The sequence below is a fragment of the Crinia signifera genome, chromosome 9 (assembly GCF_055691185.1).
Source record: "Crinia signifera chromosome 9, ASM5569118v1, whole genome shotgun sequence".
Lineage (NCBI taxonomy): Eukaryota > Metazoa > Chordata > Amphibia > Anura > Myobatrachidae > Crinia > Crinia signifera.
The window spans coordinates 8,787,835-8,804,899 of record NC_139225.1 but is presented as its reverse complement, the minus strand read 5'-3'; the positions used below and the strand labels follow the sequence as shown (position 1 = coordinate 8,804,899).

Genomic DNA, 17,065 nt, shown 5'->3' with positions numbered 1-17,065 from the left:
AATCCTGAAGGTCCACCACCCAAAGTCTTGCAGGCCTCTATGCTAAAGGATGGCATGGATGAGCACACCAGCTATAAATTATGCTCATTAAAAAGGGGATAGAGCTTAAACACCTCCATGGCTGGCCTAAGCCCCCACTGGACCAATCAAGCAAACTGATCTCAGGTAAATATAAGTCCTCTTTCAGCATCCCTGTCCTCCTGTGCTAGGTGTGTTCAAAGTTAAGCTGGCCATACAGCAAATCAACTTTCTGCCAATAACCTAGCTAGTAACATAGTAGTTAAAGTTGAATAAAGACGTTCATCCATCTTGCCGCACACTAAGCTACACAAGTGGGCAGCAAAAACACGTGGCCCTTCTAAGAGAGGTACTGTGGTAGACAGGATGGCAGTTTGAAAAACTAGGCCCCAAAGAGCAGATAATGCCAAATAAAAAAGGTACAAGATGGAACTGTCCTTGGGCCCTCTCACTCACCCTTATGTTGCATAAATAGAACATGCACGCTGTCTAACGAAGCAATTACTTCAGTGACAGGGTCTGCCACATGACTGTGGCTGAAATGATTGGTTTGTTTGGACCCCCACAAAAAAAGAAGCAAATCATTGCTCCTTGTACAAATCAGCTCTCTACAGAGGCAAGATGTCACCCTCATCCTCATTCTCCGATTCCTCACCCCCTTCAGTACATACATCCTCCTCCTCACAGATTATCAATTTGTCCCCGCTGGAATCCACCATTACTGAACCCTCTTTAGTCTATGGAGGCAATTGCTGGTCTTCGTTGAAGAATTGATAATTAATTTTGATGAACATCATCTTCTCCACATTTTGCAGAAGCAACCTCCTATGCCACTAGCAGACCAGGTTCCCCGTTGCACTAAAAACTCTTTCAGGAGTATACAGTGGAGGGGGGGGGAGGGCAACTCAGGTAAAATAGAGCCAGTTTGTACAAGGGTCAGTACAGGTACGGACTGCCTGACATGTCTACTTGGATGCTGTCACCAAAGTAATCCTCCACCATTTTTTTCGTTAGTGACAGTAGACATGTCAGTAATTGGCAGGTCCTTCAGTTCAGAACAGATGTCCAAACTCTCTCCTGCCTGCCCTGCATCACTGCCAGTGGGTCGGTTAGGAAATTTGAGCTGTTTTCTCACAGCCACAATGTGTGAGAAAATGAAGGAGGAGCTGTTGCCGTGTCACGGTCTGCTTCAGATGACATCTCCTCACCAGCAGGTCTTTGCACCGCTGTAGATTTGTGTCCACCGGAAACAGAGATACAACATACGCTTTAAACCGATGATCGAGCACGGTGACCAGAATGTGTTCCTCTGACTTTAACAGACTGACCACCCTTGTATCCTGGCAAAGCGTATGACGGGCTTCATCCACAAGACCTACATGCTTTGCAAAATAGCCACGCTTTAAGCTACTCACTCACTTTCTCCAGCTGCTTCTGCAACAGCCTGATCAGGGGAATGACATGACTCAAGCAGACAGTGTCGGAACTGACTTCACGTGTGGTAAGTTCAAACGGCTGGAGAACCTTGCACAAAACGGAAATCATTCTCCAATGCGCTTGAGTCAGGTGCATTCCCCGCTCTTTTGACTATGTCATAGGTGGCTGTGTAGGCTTGAATGACCTTTTGCTTCTCCTCCATCCTCTGCAGCATATAGAGGGTGGACTTCCAGCCTGTCACAACCTCTTGTTTGAGGTTATGGCAGGGCAGGTCCAGGAGTTATTGATGGCGCTCAAGTTTTTGGCAGGCAGTGGTAGAATGATGAAAGTATCCAACAAATTGCGGCCACTGCAAGCATCTCCTACACGCCACCGAAAGAGGTCTCATCTATTGACTTACTGTCCGAATGAAAAATCTTTTGTAACATCGTCTGGAGGAAGAATATTCCCTATCCAGTCGGTTGATTTGTCAACAGAGAGAATAGGAACGCGTTGGAATCCTCATCAGCTATTTCCAAGTATCTGAAATGTTTCAATGAAAATTATAAAGATCTGGAATAAGTGCTACCACTATGTGGAATAAGAGACTTTTTATTAAACATTTAAAAATTATATGGACTTTTTTCTGCATGCTACAGTGAATTAATTTAAGGCTTGATTGATCTAATTGGTAAGATCAATACAAGGGCGCTAACTTACAATTGTACTCCATAAAATGGTTATTTATATTTTGTTGTAATATATATATATATATATATATATATATATATATATATATATATATATATATATATATATATATATATATATATATATATATATACATACACACACACACACACACACACACATACATACATACATACATACATACATATATATATATATATATATATATATATATATATATATATATATATATAGCTATTCCAAATAATTAATGAATAATAATAGTCCGGCCAACAGAGGGCATACTTGTGCATTAATGACTGCACTGAAATTAGCGGACAACACAGTATTAATCTGCCTGGCTGTATTCTAGAAACTGGAAGTTCCAAATACCAGAAACGCGTCATATTTTGCGTTAATGGCAGCTGAAGTTCTGTGACTCCATGAATATTTACTTTCTGTGTAAAAAAATGACTATTTCCAAACTGTTTTTGAGATTGCTATATATTATTTAGTTCAGGTATGTCTTATATTTCTTTTAAATATGAAAAATGTTATAGTTGTTTAAATTGTGGGATTATCTGGTTACCATGTACATTAGGTTTCTAACCAAATAGAGGTATCAATACCCACCCTGGGTTTCACAACCTTATCACCTTGAAAAAGCTGTGAGAAAGGACAGCGAAATGCGTTGGTACTAGCCTGTATTTTTGGTCCATGACACACTCCACCTAATGGACTCCAGAACCTGCCATTTCACCATACCATAGAGAGGACAAACAGGTCATAATATCAATTCCATAGATCTTCCTCCTGCTATTCATGCCCATACAGGGAACTGCGTTATTGTGAGGACAAGTGGATTCAAAGAACCCCAGTATTCCCCTAGTGGTGAGATTATATCTACCCCATTATTCTACAGGTGGCACTCACTAGATCGCTTAGAAAATGCCCCTACATCGTTACGTGTGTAGTGGGCACAGTGATAGAGATGCACGGCCCTATCGCCCAGCAATTACTATCCAGTATGCTAAATATTAATCTCTTAATCGCCTGTCAGGGCCAGTGTTCCCACCGGAAAACAATGGCCCTTACAGATCGCTCAGCACACACCACTGACACATCGCTGTGTGCTGAGCAATCTTCCTGCGCATTCAACCATCGCTCAGAACACCGCTCAGCTGCATTTTCCCTTTAGATTCGGGTGGGGGTGTGTTCAAACTGAAATCTAAATTGCAATGTAAAAATAAAGCAGCCAGTATTTACCCTGCACAGAAACAAATGAATCACCCAAATCTAACTATGTGCGCGTTAAATTTGCCCCACCTGCAGTGCACCTGAGTTTGCCAGTAATGAAAACTAGAATTAGAATGCCCATAAAACCTGATTCGATATATAATCAGTTTTGTTTTTATGTTTTTTTTTTATAAAACATGAATGTAGGCGCGCACACACACCTATTTTTCATGAATGCGTTGGGAATCAGATGAACGGTTTCTGACGATTGTACAGATGCACACTCATCTTCAACGAGCGTTGAAAAAGACATTTAGCACATCAAACTCAGAAATGTTTTATTTATGGAAAAAGAAACAAATGCGTTCTGTGTGTACTGTATAGCCTATTTCCTAATGCTGCCGATCCAACATTGGAAAGCGCATCAGAGCAGCAGAGGCTGTCATTATGTTATTAGGATAACCTGACATCAATTGCTGTCACTGACACAGAAGAGTGATGCAGCGGGCCAACCATGCATGAAAAAAGTTACACCGTACAACAGTTATTTATCATGTAAACGTCTGTATCACCTGCACAACCATCTCGCTGTGTCATTCACTTATGTGTTAGGATGAGTAACCAAGTGGAACAATCGCTCCCTGGAGTGTGAAAAAGAAATGGGTATTTATCATGGGAAGGGATGTACAGCTCAGAAGAAAGCAGCTCGCCAATGTTAGTTTGTTCTGTCAGATGAAAATAAAAAAAGAAGCATTGTAATAACAAAAAATCTCTATAGTACAACTATTTACAGACTGCAAAATAATAGAAAATAAATAAAATTGGCCATATCTGGAAAAACCTACCGGGATCTATGGCTGACTTTTCAGTATGTCTAATTACCACTCCTATTAACAAAAATTAACCAGCCTTCCGGTAATCTCTCACCTGCATCGCATTACCAAGGTTCTGGAAATATATCCAGTTATTAAGGAGCTGCACCGAGCTGTAGCCAAATAGAACATATCTAGATTTTCAGCACTCAAGACAAGGGCCTGAATGACAGTTTGGTCAGAGAAGAGAATAACATGCATACGCCAACATTGGGCCAATCAAATGATGGTGCAACCCGCACAGTAAATCTGCTTATACTCCTACAAGTTACCCATCCACTACTGCGAGATACCACACATGATTCCCCACCAACTCACCCAGCAGCTAACAGGTAGCTGGACTGCATACGATACATCATTTTCGTTCTTTTTGCGTACAGTGTATAGTATGAGATCCCAGTCATGGCTATGGGATTTGATAGAGCCTTGGTTCAGCAGGCCAAATCTCCGGTTCCAAACCAATGCGCACATGACCGCATGTCGGATTACAATTGGAGACCAAACACTTTCGATGTAACCCCTTTAATGTGTTTCCTTGACCACATCCAAAAACATTTAGTAAACTTTCACGGTTACCACAGACATCCTCCTGTTACTAATCACCAGTTCAGGATTGCAATAGTACGATATATTGAATGACAAAATTATTTATAGAAGACATTTTGATAAATTCAGAAGTCTATGAAAAAAATATATACTATTTTATTATATTGAACCAGCAGTTGGGATTCCGATGTCGGACTAATGACAGTCTGAATCCCGACTATCTGTGCGTCGTACCACACCCAGTTTGGAGTGAGCCAAAATATCACTATGATGTTATTTCTGTGCTTTCAACATTCAAGGTACATGAAGCTCTGATTTCCCAGACTTAGAATCAGCCAGAAGACCTATCCCATATGGAGAAGATGTATCTGTACCAGTGCTTACAACCCTGCCATCATGTTCCGATGATGGAGAAATTAATGATTTGGTACGGTTGTCCTAATTTACAGTACAAAAGAAAATCCTACAGGCAGAGTTCTTTAAAAGAAAGTACAAGAAAATGGACGATGGAATATTTGCTTTACAAATGATTTTAACTAGATTTTCATTTTGTGCAATTACCTATTTAAGATCATACCAAGATCATCTGTTTTTGATGATTTAGCATGAACCCCTTATATTTCAAAAACTGTAGCCAGGGAATAAAGTATTGGAATCAGCACCAAAATCTGGTCCTAAAAAAACTTTAACATGTTGGGCATCAAAAATGCTGTTGACCAGTGTTATGAATGGGAAAAATATAGCGATGACCTAACATACATAAAGTACGAGTAGCTGAGCAAAGAGAGATGATATCTACTATCAATCACAGGAGAAGCAGAATCTTTTGGCCTGCAACATGCCCCCCTATTGTTAAGGTGCGTTCCCACTTGACTAAGGCTGCCCAAACTGGTCCCAAAGATCTACCAACAGTCTGCATTTTCCAGACCACCTAGCTGGTGCACAGGTGTAGTTATTACGGTCACATTTTCAAAAATGTGCTGAATTCATTCCTAATCAACATACGGTATTCTACAGATCCACAGGTTGTTTGGAAAACACGGACTGCTGATAGATCTCGAGGATCGGTTTGGCCAATCCTGGACTGAATCATACAGATAGAGCCATCCTTATCTAGGATTAAGTGAGCCAGAGCCGTCGGACTTAATCCTCTGCAAATCCCCTGTTGTATTGTTCTAGGTATTGAGTTTCAGCTGAGAACAGTAGATGATAATAAGCCTTGACGAGCCATTGCTCATCATGGCTATCCAGAGATGGCTAGTTGAAGAAGACTCCATCTGTATATTAAATGATATGCACGTGAAAAACCATCACTAATGATATTTTTGTGCATATATAGTCTAGTGCTTACGCAATATACCGTTAATGAGGTTCGCTCCCAGAGGGGGTGAGGTCCTCCATCGTTTGAACATGCAGGTCGACGGAGGATGTCACTAGCGAGCGCCATGTTGCTGAATACAGCAAGGCCTCACAGTCGCTCGTCGCCGATGCTGGCTACTGCGCTAGGTCCGGTGGCTCCCGATATCCTGCCGGGTACACATCATCTAATGTGTACCCAGATTTAGCGTTGTGAACAAAACCGTACAATAGGATTGACCTACAGCCAATCATTGTTATCTTTGCTGGCTTCAGAAAGCCTATTTGCAGAGCAAAGACGGAAGTACTTCAGCTGCTCCCAGACTCCTGTAGGAACAAGATTATGGGAAGCACCAACCTTTCAGATGCTAATGGGGTCCTTTGCCCTCAAACAATGATGAACTGCTCTGGAGTTAATAGATTTCTGTGGCGGAGAGATGCATCTCTCTATTTAACAAAGCAGGATGTTTAGGAGGGACTGGAGAGAACGTGTGTTGGAGTTTGTGAAAAGACCTTTTACAAGCTTTGTCTTGACACATAAGCTGTATTTCCCTTACTAATCCTCAACACGATATGAATGGCATACTGTTTTTATAAAGATCATGGCCAGTTTGTATTGGACCCCAATGATGTAACATTCCAATTTCGCCTGTCCACAATATCATCAAAATGAAATATAATTGGGTCATCTGCATCATTAGAATGATGACCCACCTACTAGGATGATAAAGACCATGCATTCACCTGCATGTCCCTATATAAATGATAGCAATGTTCAAAATAATGGACCAAAAGTTAAAAGATATATTATCATATGCAACGAAATCTACTCTGATAAACCACAAAGCTGTCCATTTCTTGGGCTAGCACAGTGGAAAAAGAGTAGAGAATTGTGGCTTTAATTCAAACTCATAAGGAAAAAACGAATTATATGTATTTACTAAATTATTTCTACAAAGTTTCTGTGGAAAAACAAACAAGAGCGAACAAATAAAAAAAAAGTAGAAATTAGGCAAACAACTTACTTAAAAAGAAATGGTCTTTAAACAGGACCCGTCTCTTCAGTGCCACATGTTGCATATAGATTTGCAATCATTTTTATGGTGATTTCTTCACCCAGCTGGCATTGGGTTGACCCCAAGGTTAGCAGTACCCAATATGCAGATGGTAAAATTGGGACAAATCTCAGCCTTTGTCTGAACCTGTCAGTTACAGACCTACACAGTGCGGACTTGCTCACTTATCAGTCGCTGATGAGCACCTCACAACTGCACATTACATCCTCTACATACAAGTAATAGTGTTAAGAACCATACACACTGGGCGACTATGCCCAGCGTGTATGGACAGCGATGATCGTTTTCATTGCTGGGGGGAAAGCCGCTCAGTGCATACACAAAGCCGCTTTCCCCCTGCCCGGCGCCGACTGCGGGGGGCGGACAGCTTTGCATAGCACAGCGCTATGCAAAGCCGTCCTCAAAGCCGCTCATCTGTTGGTATTACCAGCAGATGACTTTCCTGGTGATGATGCGGGACCGCACAGCAGCGCTCACCGCTCATCGCCGAGGCATACACACTGGGCGGCTTTGAGCTGAAAGCCGCTCAAACATGCTGTTTTGAGCGACTTTCAGCTCAAAGTCGCCCAGTGTGTATGGGCCTTAAGAGTGCCAGGAGCAGTCAGTATCTGACAAGTGCGGAGCTAAATAGGCAGGTCAGGGCTATACAAACAGAAAACACTGGTGCATCAGAATGTAGAAATTAGTAGGCAGATGCAAGATAAAATAGTAGGCAGATGCAATATATATATAGTGGTGCGCTGGAACCCTGGGCGACCAGGGTTCCAGCGCACCAAGGCACATCAGTTCTCTTCCTCCATTGAGTGCCAGTCCTCCCTTATATATATATATATACACACACACACACATACATACATACATACATACATACATACATACACACAGGCATAGATTTATGTAACACCTTATCTCGTGATTAAACTTCTAGGGCTTCCTATAACAAGAAATCACTCTACAAAAGTGATCCTCGATCCAACATTTCAGTTGACTTCAAATAGAATTCAGGGAAAAAAGTAAAATATTGGATGAGTATAATTTGTACAGCAATTTCTATGTAGAAGGAAGCCCTGGGAGAGACATCTGGATGGAGGGTATTGTATGTTCATACCATCAGTAGGGCACCTAGGTATTAATACTTTTTATCACAAACACAAATAAAATACTCTGCAAAAAAGTTACAGGTGTGAAATATATGCTGCAAAGAATTCCTTAAAGAATAAAAGTGTTAACATTTTATTTTAATCGCTTAACAAAATGCAAAGTGAATGAACAGTAGTGAAATCTAACTCAAATCAATATTTGGTTTGACCGCCCTTTGCCTTCAAAATAGCATCAATTCTTCTAGGTACACTTGTACAAAGTCAGGGATTTCGTAGGTTTATAGTCAGGACTATGATAAACCAATCATAGCATACAGGTTATAATGATCATCATGTCCATATGCAGATTAAACACAGTTATTAACTGAAACAGGAGGCTTAAAACTGGATGAGGAACAGCCAAACTCTACTACAAAGGTGAGGTTGTGGAAAACCGTTTCATGTCACAGGTCATACACCATGATGAAACAGAGGACAGAAAAAACACACACGGTCGTTATACTGCATCAGCAAGGTCTCTCCCAGGAAAATCAGGAAATCAAAATCAAAAGCATACTGGGGTTTTATGAAGAAGAAGCAAAAAGAATGGACAACGATGAGGACTAGAGACGCACTGCTGTACACCCATCTACTGTTTGGAAAAATCTTTCCAGAAGTAGACTTCATGAAAGAATTATGGCAAAAAAAGCTATATCTTTGATGTGAAAATAAGGACAAGGGACTCAAGCACGTAAAAAAATATAGGAACTGGGGTGAAGAAATTTTCATCAGGTCCTCAGGACCTTGGAAATATTTAGTTGTAAAAGAATGCAGTTTGTTCACTGAAAGGCTGGAGAGCGCTGCAACAATGAGTGGCTGTAGGCAATAGTGTAACAGGGTGGAGATTCCTTGCAAGTTTGGAGCAGTATTTCAGCAAATTGTACAGGTGACATAGGACATGTTAATACGTGCAATGTTAAAAATAGTTATACAATAGTTATAATAGTGTGTACACTCTAGACGACAAACACAAAAGCATTGTTATGACTGGTCTTATTGTGCACATCGTTTTAAATTTTGTCTACGCACCTTTAGTCAATCAGTATTTAGGTGCCGGAAACCACAGTCTGTATATACAGGACTCCTGTATCTGCTGTATCGTAGGTTTACTACTGGACAAGGGGACTAATCAGCGCCATGGAGAAGGTGAGTTTGTACCGTGAGTGCTAGTGCGGGTGTGAAATAAAGGGTTAAACCATACGCTGTACGTGTCTTCTCATTTTTTAAAATATTTTCTTTACAGTGGGATAACAGGTGCCAGCTCACCAGTTACTGTGAATGCTGGTGCTTGTGGCTCACAAAGTGTAGGTATTCGGGGCAGGCTTGCTGGGACTTGTAGTCCCAATGTAACAGACAACATTTGATTCTATTTTTACACAACCTTGCATCCACCGCTCTGAGGTATACTCGGGGTGAGCTTTCAGAGGTCTAGCTGAGACGTTGGGGCTGGGGAGGGTAAGGTTTTGTACTAGGAAGCCCATAATGCATAAAACATCATGGCTAAGATACTACGACCCCCCTCTCCCCCCCCCCTCTCCCCCATTTGTTGAACCTGATGCTGGTTCATGGAAATACATATTTCCACAACCAATACTGGCTCATAGAGCCCAGTTACACATTTGTGGCAAGTGGACGATATGTGACCCCCATACATTTCTTTTTCTAAATTGTAACCATTTATTTGCGCAATGACACGAGACGGACCGCACTGATCTCAATGACACACAGGCGGACCGCACTGATCACAATGACACACAGGCGGACCGCACTGATCACAATGACACACAGGCGGACCGCACTGATCACAACGAGACACAGGCGGACCGCACTGATCACAACGACACACAGGCGGACCGCACTGATCACAACGACACACAGGCGGACCGCACTGATCACAACGACACACAGGCGGACCGCACTGATCACAACGACACACAGGCGGACCGCACTGATCACAACGACACACAGGCGGACCGCACTGATCACAACGACACACAGGCGGACCGCACTGATCACAACGACACACAGGCGGACCGCACTGATCACAACGACACACAGGCGGACCGCACTGATCACAACGACACACAGGCGGACCGCACTGATCACAACGACACACAGGCGGACCGCACTGATCACAACGACACACAGGCGGACCGCACTGATCACAACGACACACAGGCGGACGGCACTGATCACAACGACACACAGGCGGACGGCACTGATCACAACGACACACAGGCGGACGGCACTGATCACAACGACACACAGGCGGACGGCACTGATCACAACGACACACAGGCGGACGGCACTGATCACAACGACACACAGGCGGACGGCACTGATCACAACGACACACAGGCGGACGGCACTGATCACAACGACACACAGGCGGACGGCACTGATCACAACGACACACAGGCGGACGGCACTGATCACAACGACACACAGGCGGACGGCACTGATCACAACGACACACAGGCGGACCGCACTGATCACAACGACACACAGGCGGACGGCACTGATCACAACGACACACAGGCGGACGGCACTGATCACAACGACACACAGGCGGACGGCACTGATCACAACGACACACAGGCGGACCGCACTGATCACAACGACACACAGGCGGACCGCACTGATCACAACGACACACAGGCGGACCGCACTGATCACAACGACACACAGGCGGACCGCACTGATCACAACGACACACAGGCGGACCGCACTGATCACAACGACACACAGGCGGACCGCACTGATCACAACGACACACAGGCGGACCGCACTGATCACAACGACACACAGGCGGACCGCACTGATCACAACGACACACAGGCGGACCGCACTGATCACAACGACACACAGGCGGACCGCACTGATCACAACGACACACAGGCGGACCGCACTGATCACAACGACACACAGGCGGACCGCACTGATCACAACGAGACACAGGCGGACCGCACTGATCACAACGAGACACAGGCGGACCGCACTGATCACAACGAGACACAGGCGGACCGCACTGATCACAACGACACACAGGCGGACCGCACTGATCACAACGAGACACAGGCGGACCGCACTGATCACAACGAGACACAGGCGGACCGCACTGATCACAACGACACACAGGCGGACCGCACTGATCACAACGACACACAGGCGGACCGCACTGATCACAACGACACAAAGGCGGACCGCATTGATCACAACGACACACAGGCGGACCGCACTGATCACAACGACACACAGGCGGACCGCACTGATCACAACGACACACAGGCGGACCGCACTGATCACAATGATCTTCTGCAGAACGTGCTGCTCACAGACAACTCTCGATTCTCCTATTTTTGGTCAATGTTTTAAATACATTTCTCCATAAACTCTGTGCTGTATTCCTGTCTATGGAAAGTACTTACAAGTTTGTTTGATGGTGTATAGACTGCCATTTGCATGTTCAGCTGTGTGTTTACACATCATGTATAGTTAGTAAATCTCCGAGTGTCAAAAACAAGCCCCAGAATTCTCAACCACACACGATACTTAGTAAATTTACCACTCAAAGGGGCACATTTTTCTTAGATGTGAGTTCTATGGACGATATGATGTTGCTATGCTCAACCAATTTCATTCTATTATCTTCTAGAAGGTGCTAAATAAATAAGTGAGTTTTGATTGGTTGCTGTGGGCAACATCTTATCTTCAATAGAACTTCCATCTTAGTAAATTTCCCCCAAAGTAGTAAACATTAAAATAAAAAAATATTTAAAAGTATTAAAAAAAAAAAGAAGAAAAAAACATAAAAAATACTTGTGACTAGAGTGACCAATCCCGGGATCAGGATTGACGGGATCCCAGGATTTGGCCAAAAATGTCCGGGATTTCAATCCTGGGATCGGAGTATCCAATCCTAGGATTTGGGGATTAGACTGCGCATGCGCAGTTTAATGCCGGGCAGCGTATGAGCACATGCCCACCACCACCAGCGCTGCACCACCAGCGACGGAACCCACTCACTGCGGGGCCTCTCCCGGCCGCGCGTGTCATACCCACCTCCGCACCGTTGCCGTCTGCCCCCCTCCGCCATTCCTCAAAAGTAAGTCAATGTGGGGCCCTGGGGCAATTTTCTTTGCGGGATGCCAATCCCAGGATTGAGCATTTTTCAATTCCAATTCCCGGGACTGAAAAAATGCCCCGAGATTGGCATCGCTACTTGTGACTATAGACAACATACGGTGACAATAGACAACAATGATAAAATCCACCCTTATGAACGGAAAAGCATTTGATTGAATCACAAGGTGCTTGTTTCATTATGCAAATCCTTAGAACAGTCATTGTGGCATCACTCCATGGGACGAGCAGGCACGCTTGAAAATAAGAAACGTGAGTAGGTGACATACTTCTCAAAAAATTGAGCACCTAGGAAAGAAGCCATTTTTTTTTTTTAGAACAATACATTTGCAAAACCATTTACAAGAATGGTAACAGCATGCGTCAGCCATTCAGAGAAACTACTATTTTTCAGAAGGATGAGTGTGCAAGATTAAAGGTAACAGCACTGTATAAAATCCTGAACACGCGACAGCCACAGCATCCATCAGAGGGAAAGTCGTACCAGCATTGTTCTGAAGTGCGGAGCAAGGTGAAGCTACAGTACCGGAGGGCACTTTGTCTAACAAAGCTGCTTGGTAGAGCAGGGAGCCCATCTCCCTAAAGGTACTCTCTTGCAACCCGGAGAGCCACAGCAAGTCTGCATAACATCATTAATTGCATCCCTCAAGAGCCCCCCACACTTCAAGATCTAAAATGCAGGATGCTCGGCCGCCCCGTCTGTGTGATCTTACCTGCCTATACAAAACCGCAGCTTCTTCTGGCAGCAGCTACTCTGTAGTAACTGTCTCACACACAGATTTCACTTTATAAGCTCGGAAAATGGGTGTTTAAACTCTAAACTAGTTTGGCGGTCTAAGGATTCCATCACTTATATTCTGCTGGGATTTGTGAAATAATAGTAACTTCAAGCTTCATAGAATGCTCTCCCCGAGGTCCAGCTCATTCTCTGACTTCCCCTATACGCTGGACCTTATTCACCACTCTTGTGCCAAACATTTTCTAAGGCTACCGTCAGTAACGGAGGAGAGATAAGTGGGCGAAACATAATAGGTTAGCATAAAAAAATAAAAATAAATACCTTCGTTGTATTCGCTTATTCCAGGGCGGCTTACTTCCGCATAAACTTCAAATGTGGTGTCTGGGTTTTGCCTGGAATAAAATAAATGTGTTTGTGTTAGTAAGTTACAACATTGACTGAACCTTAAAACAAAAACTCTCTGTAGAATAGAACTGGGCTGTTTGGATTGATTTCCCATTCAGCAAATCAACCAGAAAGCGATGAGCAGCCAAGTTGTGATATATGTAACTGATTATTGAGTGAAGAGCAGGAAATAGAGCTTAAAAAGGGGAACAAAACTGTATTTGTCATAAGCAAAATTTACTCACTAGCTTATGGCTAACCAACGGTAATCATCAACATACGATATAACATAATGCTATAAAGATATTTGTGTGTGATGGAGACATGAACGCAAAGCTGTAACTATTTCCGAAATACATGGCCCATTTGGACGGACACACACAACACCTACCTGCTCAGCATGTAGTATAAAGGGGAGTGTTACTCTGCACAAGCAGTCTACAATTATATAATTGTCAGAGGTCCAGCTTTAAGCAGCTACTAGCCTCACCCTACATGGTACTGAGGTTGCTTCCCTCCTCCCAGTAATGCATCACATGTAACTACTATTGTAAATAAATATGGAGAGAGCCAATCTCTGCAAAGTTCAGGCTTCACTATCACGCTTTCCAGGTATATGTATGGAGCCATTCCCTACTCTACAAACCCTTTAACACCGCAGCTGGAATCCATTAATCCGTAAGGGTAGAAGACCCGAAAAGATAAGTTATGCTGCTATGTGTATTTCTTTAAGGTGGCAGATGTGAAGTTAGCAGCAAAGCGTCCATATATGAAATATGTTTGTGACATTAGCAACTGTAAATGTTAAGAACCAACTTCAGACATTTACAAATCATTTTTGTTTGTTTGTTTTTTTTTAAATTAATGAGTATAAACCAAAAACTACATTGACTCCAGAAAAAGATGCAATGTCAGCTTCTGGCACAAGGTGCCTACTGAGGGTTCTAAAGAATTTTGGTTTTTTTCTTGTTTTTTTTTTTACTATTTTTATTGAATGAATGAATGAATGAATGAATGAATGAGCAATTGCAATACTGACAATGGTAAAATATACAATAAATTGCAGAGGCAATTATCAAAGGTGAAATGAAAAAGAGACACATGATATTACCATCAGCTTTATAAGTTTTAAGGGGGTACAGATTGAGTGTCCCTTATCCAAATATCCATTATCCAAATTATTCTGAAAACCCTAGGGGGATATGCAATCTGCCGCCGCTATTTCCGACGTGGGAAATAGCGACAGCTCCCTATTCAATGCTGTCATTAACGACACCATTGATGCTGGATGAAGGCAGAATGGGCCTGGCTTCAGAAGCTGTCGGGCCCGTTCTGCCGATAACGGCCGTGAATTGTCGTTATCCGGGCTGCAGATCGACAATCCACGGCCGTTTTCGCGGCCACGCCCCCTTTGCACCCATCGGCAGGCATGACATTGAATCCCGTCTGCCGTTATGCGGTCGATCTAACCGCAAACGGGCCTGGATCACGGCTGTCGGCAGTTATCGACAGCCGTGATCCCACATTGCATACCCAAGTCTTCAAAATTTACTTTTTTTTTTTACTAGATAGATCTGTAACTGGCACTACTGGGGAAATAACATGTAACTGAAATAAAATGCGCAAGGACGCGTTTGCTTGGCATTCAGATTCAGTGCCTGAGATAGTACACAAACTTCATGTTTCAGGTTTTGAAACCTTGTTTCACGCACAAATAAAATATATCTGTGTGTATTTCAGGTGTTTGATGTGACTGTGCAACATACATGCAAGATACCTCAAGATATCCCATTCAAATATAAAAATATTCCAAAATATAGAATAACCCGTTATCCAAAATTCTTCTGGTCCGGATAATTTTGGATAAGGGATATTTAACCTGTAATTATTTTTACAGCTTTAAAAAAAGGTCCATTTTTAATAAAATGAAAGCATACAAAGAATTGTACTCATAGCCTATATGGCTCATGGTGTGTATTCATGTTTTCTAGACAAAAGGAGAAGCGATTCCGAGGGAGGTATACAATATGATTATCTACAATAACGTGGCACCTTGCCAGGAGAAGCCTCCAAGTGATCACACACATCTCTGCCAATACTGAGTGATTGCTAAAGGAGATGAGATTTCGTGACCATCTTCCCACTATGTGTGGGGGTAGGTGGCAGTCCCAGGCAACTCACACCGAGTATATTACTGATAACTTTGGATCTCTGACAAGAATTCAGATGATATTATAGTTTCACTGCCTGCACTAGAAATTGCTCGCAAATATATATAAAAACTTATATACACTACAAAAGTAAATAGCCACCAAGTCTAATTAGCGTTGAGACATTGAAAACAGTTTCATGAATTAAGCATACTGCCAATGAGCTGTCACTGGGGTAAGTAGATTACCCCATAAACAAGGAAACAGGTGAACTACATGATATTTTGTGGTTGGATGATTTCGAATCTGCATTTGACCTGTTTTTAAACAGATGAAGAATCTGAGTATTTCATATATAAAAAGGTATATTCTGGAAACCCCACCAAAAGGAATAGGTCAGTGAATTTCAATGTGACACTTCCGTAGGATGCCCAGTGCCATCTTTCTTATTGGGCTCAATGAGCAGTTTCCCAGGGGCCCAAGTATTCTAGGGGCCCACCCCAATGGGGAAGACAGCACTGCCTCGGGGAGCGGCAGCCGCAGCTGGAAGCTTGTAGCACTATCTGCTGGGCGGTCGTGCTGGAAGCTCTGCTGATTTTGAAAAGACTGGCCGGATGCTCAGCCAATCAGCGAGCTGCTGCCCAGAGGAGAGGAACATGGAACTGCTTCTTGGAGATGACAAAACCAGTCCTGGTGAGCACTCCCAATCTGCTCATCCGTCTATGCCCCACTCCATCAGTCTGTGCCCCCATATGGTGCTCTGTCCCTCTGTGTATGCCTCCATCAGCCTATCAGTATATGCCCCCAATGGTGCTTTGCCTGTCTATCTATGCCCCCCCCCCATCTATCAGTCTGTCAGCTCTCTCTATACTGTGCCCTCGTCCATCGGTCTGGCAGTCTGTGCACCCATATGGTACTCCGTTCCTTCATTTTTTGTTTTATGCCAACCCCACCCCCCCCCATCCATCTTTCCATCGTTGCCCCCACATGGTGATTTGTCAGTCAAATCCCTATATGCTGCCGCCCATTTGTCCATCCTTGTCCCCCTATACACTACCTCGTCTGTTGTCTGTCCCCACCCTGTTCTTTGCTGTAATCAAGTAGTGTCTCTTCTGTTTACTCTACCTCCCTCTCTATCTCCCTGACACTGCCTCCCTTCATGACAATATCTCTCTCAACCCTCCCTTTGTCTCTCCCTCTCCCTCCAAGCTCACTTTCTCCCTGAAAAGGCCTCCCTCACCCCCTGACACTGTCATTCTCTTCCTTCCCCCGACTCTCTCTATGACACTGTCCCTCTCCC

The 17,065-nt window shown here is 43.5% G+C and overlaps 1 protein-coding gene across 4 annotated transcripts in view; it reads right to left on the bottom strand.

The window, feature by feature from the left end:
- DENND1A (DENN domain containing 1A) overlaps window positions 1–17,065 on the bottom strand; it is a 593,192-nt gene that overhangs the window by 550,185 nt on the left and 25,942 nt on the right. For all 4 annotated transcript variants that reach the window (XM_083161010.1, XM_083161012.1, XM_083161011.1 and 1 more), the window contains exon 2: window positions 13,553–13,623. In XM_083161010.1, coding sequence (XP_083017136.1) covers window positions 13,553–13,623 — 71 coding nt within the window. The remainder of the gene's footprint in view (window positions 1–13,552; window positions 13,624–17,065) is intronic.